The sequence below is a fragment of the Aspergillus tanneri genome, assembly GCF_003426965.1.
Source record: "Aspergillus tanneri strain NIH1004 chromosome Unknown AapTan_2_pilon_pilon_pilon, whole genome shotgun sequence".
Lineage (NCBI taxonomy): Eukaryota > Fungi > Ascomycota > Eurotiomycetes > Eurotiales > Aspergillaceae > Aspergillus > Aspergillus tanneri.
In genome coordinates this window covers 2,612,181-2,636,132 of record NW_022984629.1, presented here as the reverse complement: position 1 = coordinate 2,636,132, position 23,952 = coordinate 2,612,181, and the positions used below count along the sequence as shown (strand labels likewise).

The window sequence follows — 23,952 nt, the reverse complement described above, 5'->3', positions numbered from 1 at the left end:
CTTTTGGAAGACTGTCGCCATCATGTCTAAGATTACAGTCGGTATGTCGATTTCTGTCCGCGTCTACCGCACCACGACGCTTTGCTAATGTTCATCGCCATTTCTAGCCGGAGTGCGCCAGAATGTCCAGCAGCTGCTCGACTACTCTCAGAATGAGAAGAAGAGAAACTTCATCGAGACTGTTGAGCTTCAGATCGGTCTGAAGAACTATGACCCCCAGCGTGACAAGCGTTTCTCTGGCACCATCAAGCTGCCTACCGTTCCCCGCCCCAACATGAGCCTCTGGTAAGTGGAAGCAGCCACTGTTTTGGATGATACCGAACGTGGATTAGATGGGATGACGGACGCGGAATGATTCAGAATGTGCTAACGGGTGGATGGATTTAGTGTTCTTGGTGACCAGCACGATCTTGACCGTGCTAAGCACCACGGCATTGACGCTATGTCTACTGATGACCTCAAGAAGCTGAACAAGAACAAGAAGCTCATCAAGAAGCTCGCTCGCAAGTACGATGCTTTCCTTGCTTCCGAAACTCTCATCAAGCAGATTCCTCGTCTCTTGGGTCCCGGTCTTTCCAAGGGTAAGTCATTAGCTGTCCACTCGGCCGTATCCGCCGTAAAGTTAACGCCTGTCGCAGCTGGTAAATTCCCTACCCCCGTCTCCCACAACGAGGATATGGCCAGTAAGGTCACCGACGTCAAGTCCACCATCAAGTTCCAGCTTAAGAAGGTGCTCTGTCTTGGTGTTGCCGTCGGCAACGTTGGCATGACCGAGGATGAGCTGGTTGCCAATGTCATGTTGGCCATCAACTACCTCGTCTCCCTGCTGAAAAAGGGCTGGCAGAACGTTGGTAGCCTTGTCCTCAAGGCTACTATGTCTCCCCCCAAGCGCCTGTACTAGATGTTTGACGCATTTAGGGTTGCGTGTGGGAATTCTAGGAGCTGAAAAGTGGGCTTATGTGTGCCATAGTATTAATAAAAATGGAAATATAACTCACCTTGGTTTCTATTTATGTTTCCAAATCCATCGTAGCAGTGTCACTCAACTAGTTAACTTGCCCGAGCATGAGAAGCCTGGTTCGCTGAATAGGATACATGAAGAAAAATTATGCCACAGAGAAAAGGAAAAAAGTGTAGTATACATAATGAGGACTTCGCTAATACTTCGCTCATTGCATTCCTGGCATCAAATCTGTCTTATCCAAAATCATGCCCCTCATACCGATAAACTCCCGCAGGTTCTCCCATTCTTCCCCCTCTTCTTCGCCCCAGAATGTGACGTTCTTAAAGCCCCATGCAACGGCGACCTTATCCAGCGCGGCGCGTTCTTCTTCTCGCAGCCAGCGATGCCGCAGCGGGATTCCAGGCAGCCACGTCACGCGCTGCATTTGATCATTGGCAGTCGTGATAGCCAATAGACCAACTGAAGACACTCCTCCGACGTACGCAAGACTCGCTGCGAACGCGATACCCGTCGCCATGCTCGGGTCCATTGTATTTTGCAAAGTCGAGGCCCAGGAGGCAATTGCATAGCAGGCAGCTGGTGTGGCAGCCAAGCCCCCAAGTGGAACAACTGCCTTTTTAAAGAGCTTTGCTCGATGAAATGCGGGGGCGCAGAAAGTGTTATCGATAATGGCGAGAACGAGAGAGAGATTGCGCTGCTCGATAGCAATATCCAGAGCCAGGTGGGCCAGTTCCGTAGGTACTGCACTATTGACATTCTTGGGGTTGGACTTATGATATCTAATAGGCGAACTGTTCTCTTCCGGGACCGGCTTGTGTGCGTAAAGGTAGAAGATCTCGGGGAAACTCTGGCCTTGTTTGAGCAAAGTTTGGATTTTGGTGTAACTGGCCAGTACTTCGGGTGAAATGAATACTTTCTTGTCGGTTAACAGGTCGTAGGTGATCCGTGAAAGTGAATCAGCTAACTGTGACTGCTGTAGCCTGGGGGCTTTAGACTGCTTCCCGCTGCTTTTCTTTTCCTCTAGGTCCAATAGAGACGACACTGCGTTATCTCCATTTTGCTTGGACGATAATTCTAATCCCTCTGGGTTTGAAGACACAAGAATCTCTGCGACGTCCTGACAACTCCGAAGTAGCCGTAAAACCGACTCGTCAGACGGCACTGAATCCGATGCGCGGAGTTTGACAGAGTCACGCTCTATTTGTTCCAATGTCTTTTCTGGATTAAGAACCGCTGTCTGAGAGGGGTTGGAAGTATATCGTCTAGCACTGATACTGATAGAGCCCCAATTGCTCCGCAAGGCTTTCTTAGGTCTCCATTGTCCGAGCTCAATTCTGGGAGAGATTGGAATGAATGGTGTAAAAGATCGGGGGAGTTGTGTTCGAGATCGGGGAGTTGCGGGTGTTGATACTTGGCATAATTGGCAGACGAGAGCCTGGGATCTTGAAGCCCTTTGTCCTCTTAAAGCAATGCCTTTCATGCTGAACAGCGAGTGCGCATGGGAGATGCAGGTACAAGCATAGCCGTCAAGAGAAACCCGAATAACAAGGCGGAGAGATACTGCCGGCGCCATGCTTAGGTAACCTTCCTACACCTCCCATCACCTAGGCTGCCTTGATTACTCCCACCCTCTTACCAAGGCAAACTACAAATGTTCTGCCCGATCTCAGGCAGTTGATCCCTTCGTGATCGCAACAGCTTACTCTTGATAACCTCTCTGTATCTCGCCTCAAAGAATGCCTCCTCCGCCTCCTCCGCCGCCGCCGCCCGGCGGGATGGGAGGTCCTCCTCCTCCCCCACCCCCTCCCGGGGGTTTACCCAATAGACCAGCGAAGTCAGAAGTGAAGGATAGGGTGAGCTTAGTGGGTTGGAAGCATGAGTGTTTTCAATTGGCTGACTACTTTGCTAGAGTGCACTACTTTCAGATATCTCCAAAGGCACCCGGTTAAAGAAGACAGTAACCAATGATAGATCCGCGCCATTGATCGCAGGCGGAGGTGCCAAAGCCTCTGGGCCTCCAGTTGGGGGAGCACCACCTGTTCCTGTGATGGCAAAGCCTCCCAGTGGACTTGCACCCCCCGCCCCTCCTGCCGGGGCTGCGAACAGACTCAGAAGTAATAGTGACACTGGCTCAGGGGTCGATAGTAGCTCAGCTGCTCCGACAGCTCCTCAACTTGGCGGCCTCTTCGCCGGAGGCATGCCCAAACTGCGCAGCCGAGGAGGGGGTGTGGATACTGGGGCCAACAAGGACTCTCCATATTTATCAGATTCCGATGCCTCGCATTTACCCAACCCTCCTGCTGCGCCTGCCCCGAAACTGCCAGGGGCACGTCCACCTCCACGTCCACATTCTACAGAATCCCCTCCTGCTCCTCCGATTAATCCTCTAGTTAATAACTTGCGCAAGCCTCCCCCACGACCAGCACCGAGACCATCGTCGACTGTTTCGGCTCATTCGGCCAAAGCTACCCAAGATGCACCGCCTCCCCGCGCACCCCCTCCACCCCCGGGGGCAGCAAAGCAACCCCCACCGCCCCCTGTGTCCTTAAGGAAAACATCGGCTCCCATGCCACCACCTCCGCCCCCTTCTACCAGTCCAGCGGCGCCACCTCCGCCTCCGCCTACGGCTTCCGCTCCGCCCCGGCCACCACCTCCAGCGCCGGCACGATCTACTCCCCCACCACCTGCAGCATCCGCACCGCAACCGCCGAACAGCACGGGGGCTGCCTCGATAGCAATCCAAGCTGCGAGGAATGCGCTTGGTCATAACCAGCCGACCCCATCGGCTCCGCCGCCGCCCCCTCCAGCTGCGTCTGCCCCATCAGTGCCTCCTCCACCTCCTCCCACTGCACCTCCAAGTGAGCCACCTCCGCGCCCAGCCTCGCACGAACCTCAGGCCACTCATCTCGCCGACCGTTCTACTCTGGATCCGAGCGCTTATACCCTCAGCAACGGCGGGCCGTCGCCGGGATCAAATCCGCGAAACGCAGGTGCGCACGGGATGATTATGATAGATGACAATCGGTTTAAATTCCAAAGCGAAGGATTACTTCCTAAGCCCCGCCCATTCACTGGAGGTTCCCGTCGGTATCGGGCTGGTCGTGGCAGCAGTGTGCCATTGAGTTTGAGCGCTTTAAGTGGCTGAGACCGCCATCACGGACAACGGCAAGCTTGCAGATTAACGGTCTGCAGCACGACTTGCGTATTGTTATTACAAGGATAGCTAGTAAACACTAGGAACGAAGCCGCATTTTTTCATGTACAAATTAGCAATTTAAGAGCCCCTTCCTCCACTTCCTCCTTATGATTCTCCCTTCTGCCTTCCTGTATGGAGATCTAGTACATTCTAGGTGGGCTTGAAGGACACCGAGGATATCTAATCCATTGGTACGGAGTAGCTGGCTGTAGTTTGGGCAAGCCAGGTCAAAGATCCAATCACGTGACGATACGGCATATTGCCGTTGTGAAGCAAGACATCGTTGCTGCGGCGTGCAACTGAACCGCTCAAACAGAGGCCTGCCGATCATTTTGAGACTCCGCTATTATATTGATCTTCAAAAAGGTGGTATACAGCGCCGTGTTCTGCGTGGGCAAAAAATACAGAAGAAAAAAAAGAAAATTTGGCACTACACGCGATCTCACAACGCGTCAACTCTCGACGGCAGCCTCTAGCATTTTGCTCTATATCGGCTGACTTTCAACTATTTGACAAGCTATCGACTTCACTTTCTACTACAAGATCCCAAAACACAGCAGAAGATTGAGCGAATTGGGGATATCTTGGTTTGTGAGAAAGAGCGACAGCTCGAACCCTGCGCCGGGTGGTGCCTCGGGTCTTGTTGGGGGCTTGGTTTACGCACGTCTCGTTCTCTACTTTCGTTTCCTCCTTTCAGTTGCTCCTAACTCCTCGCCATGTCGCTTCATTCCTATATCAACAGTAAGTGTCTCCTTTGCTCTCCCTTTATCGCCAATGGAAACCGACTGTCCCTCCCCCGGAGCAATACTAACATATTGATTCAACTTGTAGAAAAGGTCCTGATTCTGACGGTCGATGGGCGGACCCTTCTCGGGACCCTCCTCTCTACCGATCAGCTGACGAACCTGGTCCTCATGGATACCATTGAACGGATTATTCGGACCCCGGACGACCCGGAGCCGAGCTCGCAGATTGAACATGGCCTGTACCTCATTCGAGGCGATAATGTGGTGCTATGCGGTGAAGTGGACGAGGGCATTGATAATGATGTTGATTGGAGCAAAGTTAAGGGCGAGGTGGTCCGGAGCACCAAGAATGCATGAGACATGATGCTAACCTTATATCTCGGAGCGACGATTCCGTTGGGGGGAGGCGAGAGAGAGGAAGGGAGGGAGAAGGGAGAAACGGGACTCTATTTTTACACGATTGATGTGGACGATCGAAACGTGATAATGTGGCTTTGGTGATTTTGTATTTCCCATGGAGAAGGTAGCAGTCAGGTATTGCGCAGGTAGTGCGCTTCCTCTCTGCACTTGTTGCCATGAGGCGGGGAGTGTTCTCGCTTCTCAGCCACTATGCAGAGCAATGACTTGCATGGTAATTGATATCTCGACCGATATCATGACATACATCATATAATAGCTGTGGCCTGGGAGTGGACGGTGACGTGCTCTTGGGCGACCTTGGAATCGACAAATGATGCTACGAATATACACTGGGATTTTGATTGGTGATAGCCGGAGCCACAGAACAGGGAATGGAACAAGGATTTAATACACATGGTGCTTCGTTGTTCCATGATTATTCGTTGATGGGTGCAAGGGAGAAGTGTACTTAGGGAAGCGAGCAGTAGGCAACACTTTTCATTTTCGCCCTTTGATTTCTACAGCCTTTTTTTGGTCGCTTAGTTTGGATACTAGGGCAATTGCACACCGATTTGTTTCTCTTTTTTTTTTCTTTCTTTTTTTGCACGTCTAGCTAGCATTTCTGAGAGCATTTCCATGTAATTTCAATACGATATCTGATACATAGGACGTTTGAACCAGTATCAGCCATTAGGACCTTTGGGGATGGTCAGCTTGGCACCAGGATCGGAAGCACTCTAGACCATCCTACGTCAGAGTTAATTAATAGCGACTAACGAAGGGGATTAGAGACGAGCGCATTGGCCCAGACAACCCTTGGTGCCCAGCTCATATAGGCCTCTCTCAGTGGCAGTTCTTGAGAGATGGTCAGAAATGGTCAGAAATAAATATCGACCGCATACGCCGTTCTGTACTAGACGGAGTACCATATTGTATGAGAGACAATTTAGTTGTAGTGACCAGCCGCGTGACCGTAGCGCCGTTTCTCTGCCGCGCGCCCCGCCCTTGCCAAGTTGAGCCAACCGTCCTCATCCTCTTCCCCTGACGGTCTCACTCTCTTTCTCTCACTCTCGCTCTCTCTCTTTTCTCTCCGTTGTTCTGTTTTGTTCCTTTTCCACTTTCTTTCCCTCTCTTCGCCTCTATTTATCGTCCTCCTCCTTTGATTTTCCCTCCTAGACCCCTGATTTCTCCCTATCGGATTCTTTCCCCCCTTCGAGACGTTGTAGGTCGCTGGGCGACCTCCATTCCTTGCTTCCCACCATTTGCCGCTTGATATCAAGCCTGAATTCCCGTACGCCCTTCATGTTGCTATCACCGTCGCGAAAAGTGTCAGGTTTTACTCGATTGTGTCCTCGGGCCATTTTGGCCTCGTGAGCGCCTGATTGTTAACTTGACTGAGACTTCTCATCTCTTCCTCACCGCTTCCGATCCTGCGCTATGTGGCTCTATCGAGGTGCTCAGTCGGCTGTCTTCTACTATGCCACGTGCACTCCATGTGCGAGTTCCGTCGACCGTCGAAAACGCAGGAAGGATGCCGCCCGATCGCAGCGTGAAAAGGAGAAACTCGATGCCATTGTTACCGATCAGCCTCGACCGTTTCCACAGCCTACGCCGTTTAGTACCAACCAGGGATGGATGGAAGAGATTACTCTGGGACCGGGCCCTCCGGCACGAAGGGGCGGTCTTCGGAACACTCACCGCCGGACGGACAGCTGGAACACGGATGCACAGTCTGCGAATTCAGCGAACGACGTACCACGCACCGGAGGTTCGGCACAGAAGAAGGACAAAGGCAGTCTGATGCAGCCTGTCAGTGACCGGTGGAATCGCATGCGATATCAGCGTGAAGACGAACCACTATGGGGACAGGAAGTGGAGGTCAAAGGGTCTTCGGTTGGTCTCTCGGGACGCGGTCGAACGGATGTGAAGGAACCCAGCAAGTATTATATCGCTCGGGTACCCCCGGTTAATGACCTCCACCCTCCCATTGTTAGTGGACCGAAGAGTAGGGCTGAAACTCGATGGATGTTGCAACCACCACCAAGTGCTAAGGTTATGGCCGGAAAAGAACGTACTAGTGCGTCTGTTCGGACTAGTTGCTACCAGAAGTTCTCTCCAGCGGGGGAAAGAAACTACCAGCTGCCACCTATATCAGCTCAGAATACGGAAAGGAAGACATTAAATCCCTCTCCGACATTGACATCCTCCATTGATCCCGAACCCTCAACTACTGGTAAAACAAAAATGGAGGACCAACTTATTCAGCCACCATCCCAAGCTGTGTCCTCCTATGGATGTGATGAGTCTAATTTTGTTATATCGACTTCTGTTCAATTCCAATGCGATTCGTCCATTTTATCCACCGATTCTGAGTTGGAGTCTCCAAGAGCCTCGATGCATTCCCCGCAGACGCCGATCTCACGGCCCGGTTCCAAGGACACCGAAGGCTACGCAAAGCATTTCCGCCCCGCAATCTCGAAGACCCTCTCTACTGGACCACGCGACAATCAAAAGGTTCAGTTGCTACACCTGGAGATCAACGAACCACATGAAGAAGTGGGACTGGGTCAATTCAAACCCATACGGCCTTGGCGATGGAGCATGGACATCTGATCCCGCCCAGATTTTTTCGGTTACTCGTTTTTCTTTCTCACTCTTGTCCTTAGAATATCCATTGTGATGCATTTTCATCCTTGCGATTTTGCTCGGCGTTGGCAGCGGATAAAAGCATTTGGTCCCTTTCTATTGCCTCAATTGACTGTGTTTCTCTTTTTTTGGTGGGGGGGGGGGGGGTTCCATTTTGATTTCCTTCCAACCTCTCGATCTACCCTCGCATTGGAAAAGAGCATAAACTCCAGTCCAAGATCCACAGTGCATATGTACGTGGCCGGCCCAGTACACGCCCTAGCCAGTTACCTTCGTGTATTCTTCCTTTCCTTGTGGTAAACTATTTCCTCTTTCTGGTCTACTTTTGTCTGTTTCTAGCTAAGCAAGCCTGCATGCACATCCTCTCCTTACTTTCTTCCTGCATCGTGACAGCACAGATTACCATCCTTTATCTGAGTTTTCCCCCTTGTCCGTTTCCTTTTTGTTTTATATCTCTTACTTTCGTGTATAATACTTTTAATGAACATATGTCTAGTCTTGAGTTTCTTTCTTTGTCCTTGACTTTCTATTCTTTAATATAGACCGTTCAATGTTTGCTTATAACCATCAACTTACCAATCAATCAATTAATGAAAGTTGTGTATTATATTCGGTTTGTACAGAGTATATCCAGCGACTTCCAGAATTTCTCCATCGCCCATCCACTCAAACGGGTGGACATGGTCTACGACATGCAGATGATAAATATAATGCATACATTCATACATCAATATGTATAAATCCGGAAGTGCATTTTTAACTGTTTGACTTGCATGCTTAGTGCTGCAGAGATGTATGGATTTGTTGCAGCGAAGATAGCCAACAAATGGTCGTGGAACTCCTTGAGAGCGGAATCTCCAAAATAGAACCGAAGAAAATGAAACCTAAATGAAACGCAGGAAAGGGAAACACGTGGAAGGGATCGTATAAATACTCCGTTGGGGGGGGTTAGTTATGAATATCCCATAAAAAATATCACGACAACACGAAGGGTGTTTTCGCATTTTATCATTCATTCCCCATTGATGTCGTCGTCTACCTTAGTAGACTTTCTTCTTCTCATCCATACTCAATTGGCCCGGCCCCATGTTGATCAAAAGCAGCAATCCTCCGCTGAGAGAGAAAAAAATCGTTAGTGAACGGCACCGGCGACTGGAACAAGCGGGGAAGCTCGTGGGACACCTACACAATAGACAAGATCTGGAAAAAATCGTACTTGGCGAAATCTTTGTGGGGGTGGTGAGGGTGGAGCTGCAAAGAACCATAGGTTAGTCCTAGGAGACGGGGCCACGCTCATTCATGCAAGCAAACGTACAGTCCAGAAGTTGTTGACTAGCACATTGAACACACTCAGCAAGACGACGAGCATGATGGCGCTCCACTTGGCCTTGAAGCCTACAATGACCATGACGCAGGCGACGAAGCCGACCAGGCTGACAATCACTCGCCACAAGGTCCACTGGCCGGAGAAGACGAACCCAACGAAGAGGAAGATTAACAGCACGCGCCCGGCGAACTGAACGTACATCTTGCGGTCCTTTTCATCGAGCTGGGGTAGTCCGGCGGGCACAAACTTCTTGCGTACCCACGAGTCGGACAGAACCATGAGAAGACCGCCGACGACGCTGAGGTTCCGCAGGAAGAAGTTGAGGTCGAAGATGAGTCCGTATCCAAGGCCCTGGGTGACGACGACGCCCAACAAACCGGCGACCGCAATCTCGGTGTGTCTGCGAGCCACGACGAGGAAAGAACATATCGACATCGCAATGACGTTCACGATCAGGAAGGTGTGGGTGATACCCCAGGGAACTGCAAGCACCTCGGCAGTTAGACCCCATTGACCACTCCAGCGGGCGAGAGAGAGCGCACGAAGCAAGGCTTACTTTTCCGGTAGTCACGAAGATACAGAAGTTGGTCGCTCCATTGTGTAATGATCCGCAGACTGTCTTCAATGAAGGTGACCACGATTAAGAAACGTCCAATGGCTGGTAGGTACCTGAGGGGTAACAAAAGACACCGTGTCAGCGAGACTAACCGAAACTCTCTCATTCGTGGGACTTGCTTGCGGTTGGATCGTCGAACACAACCAGAGAGGGGAAGAAAGGAGGGTAGAGGGAGATCTCAAATGGCAACCTACGGCTTGATAGGATCCGACACGGTGTCCAGCCAATCCTCGATCTTGCTGGTTTGCTGCCGAATGGCATCCAAGGGGCTCGGGTCACTCGTTGCATCTGCTCGGCTGGGTCCCTGGAACGGATTCTGATGACCGAGATTGTAGCCCGCAGTGCCGCGAATTTGCGCCATGGCGGGATGAGAGTGGACGAGGTGGGCGAGGTGGGAGAGGACTGAGAAGGCTAGCCAGAGAGGTGTAGACGGTTGGTTTCTCGTATCCTTCGGCCGCTCGGGGAGGAGGCAGAACAAACTGGGGACGCGGAGGTATCTAAGTAAGAAGACGGGAAAGCGGAGAAGTCAGAACGAAAGGTGAGGAAGAATAGGACGATTGAGCAGGACGATAATAGTCGAACCAAGGGAGAGGGCGAAGAGAAGAGGACAGCAACAAACGAATGGAAGCTTCTCCGCCGACTCGCCGTGACTTCCCTTTACAGTTCAGGCCACGATGACCGAAAGGGTGGCGCTAGTCCCTGTATGGTATGATTGCCAAGATCACACCAGCCAATGACGACATTATGCAATGAGTGTCCTGATATTTCAGGCTCGTAACATCGTCTATGGCATTTGGTCCCGTGATCGGTCTATGTGGACTGCATTGAGATCGATAAAAATAGATTTTACTTTACGTCCGGCGGAAGAGCGTGATCCCCTCTGGAGGAAAGACCAGACTGACAGTTCCAGGTGCAGGAGATTAAAAATTTTGGTGGATGACCTACGGAGCAAGAACAATCAATCCCAAGAAACAAGGAACCGGACCAGCCAAGGGGGAGAACTTGCCAGGTGTCGGTTTCTGGCTGAAACGTTCCATCCCCAACTGCATCCCTGCCGGGCTCATGTCCCCCCATCGCTAGTGATTCAGCTAAAATACATGGGAATAATAATAATATCAATGGAAATATCAATGCACATAGCAACAACAGATGCATGGTATTCGCCCGGTCCAACGTCGGGCCCTTGGCAGAAACGTCCTCTCTCATGAATTATATCGGAGCAAATAATATGTCTCTTCTTTTTTTTTTTTTTTTTTTTTAAAAAAAAAAAAAAAAAAAAAAAAGGGAAAATCGATGATAAAAAAGGCCAAAAAAAAAAAAAAAAGAAAAAGTACATGACTCTATGTAAGACAGAAGATGAAAAAAGTGGAATAATAGATAACCTTTTTTTTTTGTTTTTGTTTTGGATGGGGCTTGTCTTCCTGGTCGCGAGTGGTTTCGAAATCGAGGCTTTTTTTTTCTTTTATATTTTTGTCGGTTTCGCTAAATCGGCGACACGCAAAAAACACTTCGCCGAACGGCATGGTGCCTTTGTGGTATAATAGAAAGACCCCAAACGCCAAAGCCGTAAAAGTAATAAATACAACTCAAGGTGAAATGGGTACGTAGGAGAAAACCAAGGCAAAAATAAAAATAGGCGCACGTGCGCTAGACCAGGCCAAGTTTTCATTTAAGCAGCCCAGTCGGAGTCGAGAGGGTGACCCTTCTGCTTGGAGCGAAGGATGTCGGGAAGATAGGTAGGGGTCACCTTCACCTTAGGTTCAACGGGGGCAGGGGCAGAGGTGGCAGTGGGCTGGGTCTCCGGAGCACTGGCTTCACTCTCATCTTTGCCACCCTTCTTCTTAATCTTCTTGCTAGAGACGGTGGTCCACTGGTCATCACCAGCACCGAGGATGCGCATCTGCTCCTCCTCGGAGGGGAGACCTTGATCCCATTCGCCAGAGGGTGCCGGCTGGCTCGACTTGCTCTCCGGCTCGAAGGTGTCCAGCAAATCCACCTTGGCGGCCGCCTGGGAGGCACCGTTGGAGCTGTTGCTGGCGATCTTGGTTTGCCAGGCGCTGGTCTGAGACGCCGGCTTAGCCTGGGGAGTTTCCTGGCGCTCCGCTTCACGAGCCGTATGGCGCTGCTTCTCCAGCAGCTTACGTCGCTGCTCCTCGGCCTCCTGGACCTGCTGCTTCCGGGCTTCATTCTTCAGGCGCTGCTGACGCTGCTTCTTGGTTTCGACCTGCTTGAAAGACTGAGGCTTCTGTTTCTTCTTCTGGGATTCTTGATCCATAGAGCCTGTGACGCGGAGGACCGATGCTCCAGGAGCAGGTGCTTCGAGCATATCCGAGACATAACCAGTGGAAGGAACGGTGGCATTGACGGAGGGGGAACCAGCAGGGGAGAGGTCATCATCCGCATCAGCTCCCGTGGTAGACGAAGTGCGGGTAGAAACACGCGAGGCGGACCGCTCGCTGTTGCCATTCTCCGGCTGATTGAGGGTGGCCCTCTTATTGTTCTTCTTCTTCTGGGACTTACTGCCGCTGTCGCTGGATTGAGCAATGGTTCCGTTCTTCACTGCCGTGAAGCGCTTGGCCATTTCCTTCTGATCGATCTCCTCATCCGGCTTGTCAGATTCCTGAGCCGCAGGCTCATATGTAGACTTCTGCTCGATCTTTGGAGCGGGAGAAGACGAGGGCTCGGGAGACTTCCTCGCCTTGCGTTTTGGCTTCTTCACAGCCGATGTAATTTCTGTCTTCTCCACGACAGGTTTGAAAGGGGCATTAATCTTGGGAGTGGGGCCATTGTAATACCAGCCCAGGCCACCTGCCACAACCAGCAGGATCGCCCAGCTGAGATACGGATTCATCGTCATTAAATACTATACATTCACTATCAGCTCATGCACACGAGCAAGAGGATGTCACCAAAGAAACCCACTTTCGCTGTTTATTCTTACTGTGACGTAGCAAGGGTCGTAAAAGGCACAATGACAAAGCCACCGATGGCGCCGGAAGTCAATGATGGGTGACCACTGAGGGGGGGGGGAGAAAGAAAAAGGAAAACAAGGGAAAATAAAACACCAATTGAGAAGAGGGAATATCAAGCGATCTCTCGCGCGCGTTTAATCCAGCTTCAAAACATCAGGCGACGGTGGGCGACAGAAGCGAAGGTTGCAAAGGCCAGATTGCGTTCGCGGTCCTCGGACACCGACGAATTGGACAGCGATGCCGGGGACTTATCTGCTGAGTTCGAAACTTGAGCTCGCACAAGGTCGGGCTATTGTAACAAGTAAGCAGGAAGAGGTGACAGGATCGTCGATGCGCTCGCTGGTCGGAGATGAGCGCTTTGAAAGTGTCTCGAGGGCGGGAGACGAGCACGGGATAGAAGGCGAAAGAAGCGAGGTCACCGAAGGAGCATCGAAGCGGCCAATCACCTCAAGAGGGAAGGGGAGCGGAGGAGCAAGAAAAAGGCGAGATGAAGGAGGGAGAAAAATGAAGGAAGCAGATGGTGGGCGAAGAGAGTGGAAGAGGCAGCCAGAAGAGGACACGGTCGAGGGCTTGAGATGAAGGGGCGTAGTCAGCGGTATTCATGATGAGTATTAGTTACGATACACTAGCGTCTCCACTGTGAATTTATTATAACAGTACTTGTTCCAGAGTTCTCTAATAAACTATCATAGATCGATTATCCATTTGAATCATGGTAAATCTTAAGTATTGAATGCTTATAGCTACCGGAATCACCTAAAGTGAAGCTATACATAACTAACTAGCTACATAGGCACTTACCTAAGAACCTACGAGTAGAAATCAATACAAAACTCGATTCCTCGCGGGGAAGATCTATGTGTCCTCGGGATTCTATTCGCCGGTAACCCCGTCTTTTCCCCCCGTTGATAGTAATGTACTTTCTACTACTCCGCACATAGAACTACATAGACGAAACCTCAGCAATAAATCCCATTCTTGGCGAAGAGAGGAGTTGTAATACCGATACCATGACAGGACCTGGACAGTCACCTGGGAGCTAACCTAATAGCGGCAAAAGAGCCCTAGGTAACTAGGTCCATATCCTTAGGTTACATAGTCGTGACTACAGGTCAGTCGCACGTGGGGCAAACCTCGCGCAACAAGCCTAACCGCCTTTGGAGGTCAGCTGACCTCCCGCCAACAGCTTTGTATTTAATCCATGTTGCGCGACCTAAATTTTTCATTACTTTACCATCTCCCTATTCCATTTCCGTCCGCGGCAGAATTTCGAAAAAACACAACCAGTTTCTAAGTGCTTCATAACTAGTTATATACTAGTTTCCATTATACAAAGATGAGTACTACGAGTGATGTTGCCTACCTCAGCCAGGATGAGGGCTCAGATGCTGAGAATTTTAATGAAATCGATCAGGTTTGCCATTATTATATTACATTTGTGATTATAATTAGTTGATAACTAGTTACTAACTAGTTATTAGGAAGTAATTCCTACTGTTCTAACAAATGGCATGCAAACACGATTGATTACTCATAAAATTGAATATTCTCTTACTCTTCCTGAATATCCGGAGTCAGGTGAGGGTGGGCATACCTATATTATACCACTTAGCCCAAGGAGGCCGCCTGAAGTTCAGAATATTATAAAGGGGGTAATTACTCTTGAATTAGTTTCTAACTGCTTAATAACTAGTTATTAACTAATTAAGATTCAATATTCCTCTAGGCAACGATATCAAAAACACTCGTCTATTTGTCCTTTCCTACAAGTAGGAGTCTTTCGAAGTCAATATAAATGTAGTGGAGTTAAGATTTGTTCTAACCTTCATCCTACATTATTGCATCTTGATCACTACAAAATTGATGATGCAACATGGCATTCAATTCGAGATATAAGAAAAGTACTTGAGTCAAGTGAAGAGGATATCAGAAAGCGAAAGGCATATGGGTAATACTTGTTGCTAACTAGTTGTTAACTAGCTGCTAACTAGTTAATTACTAGGCTTTATAATGGTATTCAGCGTGCCTTTAAAAAGGCACTCAGCATGTCATTCATGGCTGGAGAGTTGCTCTCCTGTTTTCAAATGGCCAGCTCAGCAGGTTAGTAACTGGTTATAAACCGCTTAAGAACTGCTACCAAACTAGTTATTAACTAATTACAGACTGTTGCAGGTGTCTATCATCCTTATATTACTTGCAGCAATTCCACTCCTACCAACTATAAGGATCATTTTTTTCAATCTTTAGCATTTCGAACAGATACTGATCTCAATTTTCTGTCCAATATTTTTTACTCAGAATATTACTCCTGTATCTGGAAGTTGTGGAGTAATTGAGGGAGTTCACACACGTCGAGGACATTGTGGTAAGAACTGCTTTTAACTAGTTATTAACCACTTGCTAACCACTTTATAAATGCTTATAGGATTTGACCATCCTAACGGTGTACAAGATCTGAAGATTATGCCTTGTGATGTTGTATTTAATATTCTTATACCAAAGGATATACTTGAATGTCCTTTTATGCTTTTACATCACATGGAAAGCATATACATCCTCCACCTCCTCCACCTTCTAAAGCACCACCTGAAATTATGAGTGATATTCGAAAGCTGATCCAGGACCTTAAAGATCCTGAGCTGAAATTAAGTACGTTCAATATTTTACTAGTTGCTAACTAGTTTTTAACTACTTACAAAGTACTTATAAACTAGTTACTAATACCTACTTAGCTACGTTTCTACGAAGCCCTCAGCTGCAAGACCTCTGTCAAAACTATAATTGTAATAGTTTAACAGAGATTCATCCAAGTTTTGCAAATATGGATCGTTTTTCACTTTTGATTTATAAGGAGCGACTGGCCTTATACCCTCAAGGACAGTACCTAAACGGACTTCAATTTCAAATGGAGCGGAATTCTCAGCTGAAGGTAAGATATCTATATACTAGTTCTTAACTAGTTTTAAAACAGTTACTAACTAATTTTAATTGCTAGGAGTATGTTCACCGTATTCTTAATACAGAAGAAACCACAATAATTATATGTGGACTAAAAGAGCAAATTATGCTTCTTAAGTCACTTACCTCGTTTGAAATTGATATGAGTTATAAAAGAATACGTGCAAACAAGCTAAAGGAAGTAATATTTGCTGCATTTCTTCCTGAGCATGGGAAAAGTAAGTAGTTCTAAAGTAGTTTTTAACCAGTTACTAACTAGTTATTAACTACTTTATAGTTATTACCCTGCTTCGTGCTCTTACAAATCGTGAAGATGCTGAAGGCTATAAGCTTTTATTTCAGACTGTTTTGATGTTATTCAAGATGTTTCTGGATCTGAAGTACAATTTAAGTATCTTCATGGATCTGGGATTGAGAGCCTTGTAGTTGATATGGATGACGGACAGATAAAAGGTAATTTTTTAGTTTAAGCACCTTATAACTAATTAAATACTGCTTGCTAACTGGTTATTAATAAGGACTTGGTCAATATCTTACTTCTGTTGACCCAGATCACCGCCCAGCTGAGTTTCATTTAATGAATATACTAATATTCTGTCGAGTGCACTTTTTTAAGAGGAATTGATCAAACTATCGGCCGCCAGAAGCGTGGAACAGAGCTTTTTAATCGCATGGCATCTTTATTAGATTGTCAAAGTCAATCAGATTACTATGATCTGATTCAGCAACTTTTAAGTATATCTAACTAATTTCCAAGTACTTATAAACTAGTTGCTAACTGATTCATAACCAGTTTACGAAAATAATGATGAGAAGATCCAACAATGGGCAGCTCATAAAGCTGACCCAGTTATTGCAGCTGGTCTTAATAGATTCTGTTCTAGAATGGATTCTAGTATTTTTCAAAAGGCTATACCTCATACCAATGCTGGAGAACAGTCACATCAAAAGGGATATATGTGGGGGAAAAAACTTTCTTTAGTTAAAGCTGTGGAAAGGTATGTTTTTACTAGTTATTAACTGCTTTTTGACTAGTTACTAACTAGTTAAATAGGGCTTACCAACTTGATTCCCGAGATGTGGATCAGTATCTAAGCCGAAATAATTATAATATTCATCATTCCTATCGTACGGACACTATTGCCCAGCGGTATGCAAATAGCCTGATCAGAGAACGTAAGTATTAGTAATTAGTTCCAAACCAGTTTGTAACCAGTTACTAAATAGTTATTTAGAGCGAAAACGCCGTCGACAATCATCGAATTCCTCATTACAGGCCCCGATTGATACCATCGAGGAACCTATACAGCCTTATACCTCTTCAGGTTCTCCATTTTATCTCATACAAGATCTACATCTAGATCCAGATCTAGATCGAGTTCAAGATCTAGTTCAAGGTCTAGTTCACGGTCTAGTTCAAGGTCAAGAGGTCAAACTCCATCTAGGCAACGAGGCTCAAGGTAAGCTTAAATCAGTTAGAAACTAGCTTGTAACCAGTTACTAACCAGTTACCTAGACGGAGAGGCTCATCGCTTCGCCAGGTTGCTTCTGAAAACAGCATAAATCAGCGCTACCATCAACGACAATTAGATTTAAACATTCGATGGCGGGAAGCTCAGTTAGCAAGATATGAAGCAATTACACAGCTGTCACTTTCTCAGGGTATTATTCCACCTCCAGTGACTAGCATGCCGTCAGGAACTGGGACCGAACTGGTTAATAACCAGTTATTAACTAGTTCTCCCTCTCTACCGCCGCATTTTTTTTTGAATACGATAGTCCTGATAGTCCTAATTAGACTGAGAATTCTATAGGTTCTTTGAATAACTGCTGAATTATATAATTTAAAGTTATAAATTATCCCTTTCTATTAGTGTTCTGTTCCGAATTGTAGCTTCCTGTGTTAATATATATATATATCTTCCGACCGCTATACACCTTCTTCTTGTTATCTCTGCTTATCTGTCGGGAACCCTATATATTTTACTACAGCCCCGAAGGCTTTTAGTTCTCTCCTTTATAAACACCTTCCTGCTTTCGCTATAAAATAATAACTATAGTATTTGGTGTTGCTGTGAAGTAGCTAGTTAAAGCGGTGTAGGGATATGGTAAGGTAATAAAAAATTTAGGTCGCGCAACATGGATTAAATACGGAGCTCTTGGCGGGAGGTCAGCTGACCTCCAAAGGCGGTTAGGCTTGTTGCGCGAGGTTTGCCCCACGTGCGACTGACCTGTGTCCTGTACATAGTCTTCCATAGTACGATATGCATGTCTTCGGGTACCGGGACGTACCATCCGAACAGGCCACGTCTCGGATCCGCCAATAGGTACTCCAGAGTACATCCATGTCTACAGATATTTACGTAGAGATCAACAATGAATATCTTCAGGTCTCAGGACCTACGGAGTAGACTCTGTATCTGTAGATTTCCTATAGATTACTCACTACTCAGTATATTATTTTATCGATCTGCAAGTGATAACGACCAAGACCGGGTGTCCAATAGTCCCAAATACCGATCGTCCCTTGTGGGCCTGGGATACATGGCAGATCGCGTCATGCACGGTGCCGCGAAGACTCGACAGGGTGTCTTGGAGTGTAATCTGGCTGGACCTGAGTCACTTACCTAATATGTACGTCCAGGTCGTGTGGACTTTCTGTGTGACGCGATGGTATGAAGTACTACGGAACTGGACAATGAGCTTTCATGCATTGTCCTATTGGTGTATTCGCTGATATCTATCTGTGTAGACACGTGGCTATGATCGCTGTTTAAACACTGGGTAATTATCGTACATAATAATGTAATTCAGTAATTACTGGATATTCTAATTCCATATTATACATATCAGAGACAGAGCCCCCGATATCCCATCGTCCACCGATACATGGACAACACCTCCTTCCGGAGCACTGGAAACTCCGGATCGACCGAATCCGGGCGTCGAACGCTGTACAGGATTGACCGGAAGGCCTTACGGAAAGTTTTCTAAGAGATCGGTCAGTCTCCGACCACAATGGCCTGTCGACAAAGACGTGGACGAACCTGAAAATCCGTGCTCAGGGTGACGATCGAGACCTCGTGTGCGCGGATGATCACCTCGCAGGCCTGTTCCACGGATTCGTTGGGTCCAATCTGCGGCATTCGTTCGGCAAAGAGTAGCAGGACGAAACTGCCGTGAAATAGATAGATGCCGAACAAATACGGCATGAATGAAAGTTCCGGATCAACACTCAGAATGTCGGTGATGGACTGAGCGGCCGCAATGGAGTTTGAGGCACACTCGGAGAAACTGGGCGATGCGATCCAGTTCCCGTGGTCCTCCAGCATCGAGACGGCGTCCCACTCACCGTGCAGGAGGACGTAGAGAACCTTGATAATGTACGCCCCGTAGGCCACTACCAGCTGCGCTTGAGTCTTTGTTAGGGTTCCCGGTGGGGGATCTGTCGGTGACATTGCGGCGGCTGCGAACTCCCCCAGGCTCGTTTCGCAGTGGGCTAGAGCTTGTCGGATGGTGTCGAGACATGAAGAACCATCGTCTACGGGGAGTCGAGGGTGGTGGCGCCGTAGTCGAAGGTCGATGATATCCCCCAGGATGGCCATCAGAGGGAGGAAGTATTCGAATAGTCCAGGGCCGGATATGGTGGTGGGCGGTCCATAAACAGGGCGTGGTATGGCATCAGGGGAAATCATATCCAGGTTCTGCCAGATATCCTCGGGTAGTGGACTAAGAACTTGACACTCGGCATCCAGAATATCCAACGGTCGATTAAATGAGAGCGCCAAATGTCTGTCCAGAACATATACCAGCCAAAATGCCCTCCGCCGTTCTTCATGCACTTCGATGGCGGCAAGGGGCTGGTTCGAGACGCCCGTATTGTCCATTAGTCCCGACTCAGTGTGGTATCCAAGATACTTGACCAGGCAAACTGCCTTGTTCCACCACTTGAGGCAGTCGGCCTTGAAGACGCCGCCGGATATCACGATGGCAAGAAGAGTGAACGTCAGCACGTCATCCACAGTCGGTTGCGGACCCGCGCTGAAGGTCCGCCGTGCTTGATCCGACTGGCACCCATCAACATTCACAGTGCAGTCGTCTTCCAACTGCCAGCCACCTGCCACGCGGTGCCAGTTGTCCATATCCCTCAAGCGCAGGTATGACATGGCAAGGGAATACAAGTGGCTAGTGATGCGTTCTCGAGCCCCAGGCACGTAGTAGATCCGACGGTCGGCGGTTTGGGCCACGCACCAGAGGATCGTGGCCAACAGTGCAGGCGACGTGCTCCGTGGTCGGGACTGATGGAGCAGCGAGCTTTTTCGCAGGATCGTGGTGAGAGCGTACGGACAATGGGAGCTTGAGAGGGAATTTCCAGGCTCGGTGAAGAAGATATCGAGGAGATTGCAGGCCTCATTGGGCGACATGAAGCCTTTCAGCCCTGGTAAAATCGTTTCAAGACATGGATAGCGACATGAAGGATACTGCAGGAGAATCCCCTGGCTGGCTGTCACACGGGGGGAGAATGGGAACGCGATGGAAGAGGACGAATCCGTTCGAGCAGAATGAAGCGTCTGGTGTGGTTCGGCCACGACAGCAAGACCTGCTCGCTCATCGTGCGGGGATCTCAGCGTGCTCGGCGACAGTTGCAGGCGATCATATTGGTCGCCTTCTTGGGAGGCGACCAGACCCCGTCGCAACTGGGATCCCCCCATCGCATTAACTGATGTCGAGCGAGACGGTCTCGTCGTGTCACTGTCCTCGTTGTCGTTCGGTTCGGAAGATCCTCTGGCAGTTACCGATCTAAGAGGACGGAGATTTTGTTTGGATGCATTACTTCTGCGACCTCGTTTTTTGATTTCACGGTCGTATTGGCACGTCAAATTTAAGGCTAGCAGAATTAGCAAGAGTAGACATTGGATCGAGGTCGATAAATGCTTACCCAGACAGCGTCCACTGTGGATGCATGGAAGTCAGTGAGTATTTACGCGATGAAGAGAAGCAAGCCTACCAGGGCGTCTTGCCATTGCAGCGAGTCCGTGAGAGATTACATTGGTCGCAGGCTCGCGCAATTCTTGTTCGACTGCGATTATTGTTGCTTGGTAATGAGAATGTGTCCATCTCCCCGGACTAGCCGAGGTTACAGAGATATATCGAGTAAGAATCAGATGATTGATGGATGATTTTGATGAAGTCGGGCAATATAATGATCTGAGTACTTAACTATAGAAATACATAATGGCGCCGTTCCCCACATACATATGTACGGAGTACGTACGTACCCCGCACAGTCGATCTTAGCGCAATTCATCGGGGATGGGGCGCACTGTTAAACGGATGAAAAATCAATATAAAAGAAGCCATTGAATGGTCTAATGTGTGGCACGGTACTTTGGAGACTAATCCAAGAGGAGGATGAAGGGCATTTAGATACTGTCTAGATACTCGGATTGTTTGGATGGAGACAGTCAACGTGAATCAACTGCTTGAGGCAGCCCTGGGACGTCTTTATACAAACGATCCACTATATTATAAACATCAACGCTAAATATATACAGCATCATTCAATATATGTATATCTAAAGTCGCCTCAATGGAATCATAGGTCATAGTTCAATCGAAGGAACGAGATCAGTGGACCAAACCAGCAATGGCAGCAGCAGTACCAATCCGATTGAGATGCGACGCCAGAGCAAAGGCGCTCTATCCACTTTCTTGCCTGTTTCAAAGTCGTATTCCGCCCATTCGCCCAGGATCCCCCGGACCTGGTGATACATCGCGAGGTCGACATCTTCAACATCCGCGTCGACATCCCTCAACCGGGAGATATCAAGTGTCTTGGACTCCTGTCTCGGACGGAGAATGGTCTGGGCGGCGTGTACATTCTGATCAATATCATTGAGCGAGCAGATACCCACGATCGTATGCACCGAGATGCCACCACCACCATCATTGCTCGACGCTCGCATGGCTCTCGCCAGAGAAAACCGAAGCGCCAGACCCGCCAGAGTCGATCCCTGTGCTTCCACCGAATCCGATGCCCTCCTCACAGCGGTACGCAAGCCCTCCGGCGCAGGATGCCAATCTCCCAGTTTCCCAGAAGGCACGTCGCCCGATCGCAACAGTCCCGACGCCAACGGACTTGAATTACAGACCACGCGGACTCCAGCCTCACGCAATGCCGGGATACCGTAAGTTTCTAGCCTGGTATTCTGCAGCGTCATCTGCGCCCAATTCTGCACGATATCTAACGGACGATGGTATTTCTCCCGGACTGCGTGCGCGATCTGCACCAGACGATCAATCGAGTAGCCGGAAATACCGACGAATCGGACCTGGTTGGATCGGGATAATTCCAGTAAGACGCCGACTGCGTCGATGGCCTCGTGGACGGAGACGAATTCAACGTCGTGGCAGAACACCACGTCCAGGTACGAGGCGCCGAGTCGATGCAGGGATGTCTGGACGGATTGCCGAATCCACCCCGGCGAGTAATCGAATTTGTCGGCGGAAATACGGCCCACCTTAGTCATTAGGATGTAGTCACTACGCACGTACTTGGTCGTTATTTGCGGGCTGGCCAGCGCGTGCCCTAGGAGTTGTTCGGAGGGTTCATAGTATGGTGAGGTATCAATGGCTCTGATACCTACGTCGAAGGCGCGTCGTAGGATGTCAGCGATAGGGATCTGTTGGGGGTCGGGATGGAGTTGGTTGCTGAATCCAGCGCCACCGAGGATAATAGGCGGCAGTCGGAGATGCATGATAGAGTTGTGTCTGGGGTTGATTTGGAGGTTTCTGCTGTATTTATTTGTTTGCCCCGCCATCAGATGTATGCATACTTTACTAATACCTAGTAACTAGTTCTATGCGGAGGATCGAAATTCCCGAAATTGCCCTATTGGTCTGAATATAACCTTACTAGTCCAATCATATTTAAAGCACTAGATAATCTAACTGTATGTAGTTTAGTATAGATTTTTATATATTAATCTATACCACGATAGATTAGGACTTGACATGACTTCAGAATAGAAAGTTACTTCATTATGCACTAAAGGCTGCAGGTTACATAGCTCTCCTGCAGACTCTCCTCGAGGACTGCCTCCTCGCATTAAAAGGCTTATTTAAAGCAAAACACATGGTAAAAGACTTGATAAAGCAGGGCAATGCGGTAAGGCCCGGAGAATTGCATCCAAGGCATATACTACGCTTTCCATGGATTAAAAGGAAAATCAGTCTTCCTTATCAACAGTGGTAAGCCAGATTACGTCTCTTACAGTCTCTGGCCTGTATACCTCTGAAATCACAATGCAGCTATTCGCAACTAGTTCTAAGCCACCAGTCTGTAATTAAATAACTATTTCTCAGGCATGTATGGAGTAACATAGTGCCTATATAAATATATTGTTAAATACTGTAAAAATTTATAAAACGCAGTTGATATTAAACCTATTGAAAATGGCTGTTGTACATCTGTACTGAAAATGTCCAACATGCAGGCCACTACTCACTAGTTCCACATATTTATATAGTGACGAGACGATCTACAATTGACGTAGGTCTCACCGCTGAAATAGACATGAAGGACAGATGGGGTTCGTTATGCAGTGTGATAAAGCCTAAGTAGTATATATATTAGTACTATTGTTAGTACATTGCTTTCAGTCCTTGCGGAAGAGTAGTTCTGCACCTGATTTCAAACGGATTATCTCCACAATGTCTGCTAACAAGGAAAGCCACAATTACATAGACTTTACTGGGGCATTTTCCCTTACACTTGCGAATCATACACTCCATGGAACACGAGTACGATCAAGCATGTTATCTCTCATGAGACCTCACCAGAGTCACTGGCGACTGCTCTTCCGCTCGTGTGGGCAACGGTCCTCGCAATTTATACTGGCTTGTACGGTATGCTTTTGGTCTGCCCCCAGACGGCAGATACATTGACACTGGTGAACTTGCCGTCATTCCGTTCCGCTTGAAGATGCAGAAGATGAGACAGTGGAAAGACTTCTGAGCGCGATGACTCAATATCGGCAGGGAATATTTTGAACGAATTGGACTGCCAAATTCGGAAATTGAATGCGGAATCTGTTGTCACCAGTCGCTTCTTCATCTCTGTCCGAGT

At 48.2% G+C, this 23,952-nt stretch overlaps 10 protein-coding genes across 10 annotated transcripts; 5 read left to right on the top strand and 5 right to left on the bottom strand.

Annotated features, from left to right (window-relative positions):
• Positions 1-22: 22 nt before the first annotated feature.
• Positions 23-901, top strand: CRP74 (60S ribosomal protein uL1; the record flags this gene model as incomplete). Its single annotated transcript, XM_033565559.1, has 4 exons — positions 23-41; positions 108-285; positions 388-581; positions 639-901. 4 exons carry the CDS (start codon positions 23-25, stop codon positions 899-901), a joined length of 654 nt encoding a protein of 217 aa, XP_033431316.1.
• A 268-nt stretch (positions 902-1,169) lies between these two features.
• On the bottom strand, positions 1,170-2,537 carry ATNIH1004_000854 (uncharacterized protein; the record flags this gene model as incomplete). Its single annotated transcript, XM_033565558.1, has 1 exon — positions 1,170-2,537. The coding sequence occupies one exon, from the start codon at positions 2,535-2,537 to the stop codon at positions 1,170-1,172; it is 1,368 nt and encodes a 455-aa protein (XP_033431315.1).
• Positions 2,538-2,700: 163 nt separating this feature from the next.
• On the top strand, positions 2,701-4,109 carry ATNIH1004_000853 (putative proline-rich, actin-associated protein Vrp1; the record flags this gene model as incomplete). Its single annotated transcript, XM_033565557.1, has 2 exons — positions 2,701-2,817; positions 2,874-4,109. The coding sequence occupies 2 exons, from the start codon at positions 2,701-2,703 to the stop codon at positions 4,107-4,109; spliced, it is 1,353 nt and encodes a 450-aa protein (XP_033431314.1).
• A 767-nt stretch (positions 4,110-4,876) lies between these two features.
• On the top strand, positions 4,877-5,263 carry ATNIH1004_000852 (U6 snRNA-associated Sm-like protein LSm8; the record flags this gene model as incomplete). The annotated part of the gene is made up of 2 exons (XM_033565556.1): positions 4,877-4,901; positions 4,992-5,263. The coding sequence occupies 2 exons, from the start codon at positions 4,877-4,879 to the stop codon at positions 5,261-5,263; spliced, it is 297 nt and encodes a 98-aa protein (XP_033431313.1).
• A 1,479-nt stretch (positions 5,264-6,742) lies between these two features.
• On the top strand, positions 6,743-7,918 carry ATNIH1004_000851 (uncharacterized protein; the record flags this gene model as incomplete). The annotated part of the gene is made up of 1 exon (XM_033565555.1): positions 6,743-7,918. The coding sequence occupies one exon, from the start codon at positions 6,743-6,745 to the stop codon at positions 7,916-7,918; it is 1,176 nt and encodes a 391-aa protein (XP_033431312.1).
• Positions 7,919-8,991: 1,073 nt separating this feature from the next.
• ATNIH1004_000850 (protein ERV29) lies at positions 8,992-10,255 on the bottom strand (the record flags this gene model as incomplete). The annotated part of the gene is made up of 5 exons (XM_033565554.1): positions 8,992-9,064; positions 9,138-9,202; positions 9,267-9,760; positions 9,835-9,947; positions 10,089-10,255. The coding sequence occupies 5 exons, from the start codon at positions 10,253-10,255 to the stop codon at positions 8,992-8,994; spliced, it is 912 nt and encodes a 303-aa protein (XP_033431311.1).
• A 1,308-nt stretch (positions 10,256-11,563) lies between these two features.
• On the bottom strand, positions 11,564-12,745 carry ATNIH1004_000849 (uncharacterized protein; the record flags this gene model as incomplete). The annotated part of the gene is made up of 1 exon (XM_033565553.1): positions 11,564-12,745. One exon carries the CDS (start codon positions 12,743-12,745, stop codon positions 11,564-11,566), a length of 1,182 nt encoding a protein of 393 aa, XP_033431310.1.
• Positions 12,746-15,460: 2,715 nt separating this feature from the next.
• ATNIH1004_000848 (uncharacterized protein) lies at positions 15,461-17,387 on the top strand (the record flags this gene model as incomplete). The annotated part of the gene is made up of 7 exons (XM_033565552.1): positions 15,461-15,515; positions 15,599-15,795; positions 15,862-15,874; positions 16,618-16,822; positions 16,879-17,000; positions 17,060-17,284; positions 17,341-17,387. 7 exons carry the CDS (start codon positions 15,461-15,463, stop codon positions 17,385-17,387), a joined length of 864 nt encoding a protein of 287 aa, XP_033431309.1.
• Positions 17,388-18,673: 1,286 nt separating this feature from the next.
• ATNIH1004_000847 (Zn(II)2Cys6 transcription factor) lies at positions 18,674-20,942 on the bottom strand (the record flags this gene model as incomplete). Its single annotated transcript, XM_033565551.1, has 4 exons — positions 18,674-18,814; positions 18,872-20,712; positions 20,764-20,777; positions 20,833-20,942. The coding sequence occupies 4 exons, from the start codon at positions 20,940-20,942 to the stop codon at positions 18,674-18,676; spliced, it is 2,106 nt and encodes a 701-aa protein (XP_033431308.1).
• Positions 20,943-21,427: 485 nt separating this feature from the next.
• Positions 21,428-22,582, bottom strand: ATNIH1004_000846 (uncharacterized protein; the record flags this gene model as incomplete). Its single annotated transcript, XM_033565550.1, has 1 exon — positions 21,428-22,582. One exon carries the CDS (start codon positions 22,580-22,582, stop codon positions 21,428-21,430), a length of 1,155 nt encoding a protein of 384 aa, XP_033431307.1.
• Between the last annotated feature and the right edge of the window lie 1,370 nt (positions 22,583-23,952).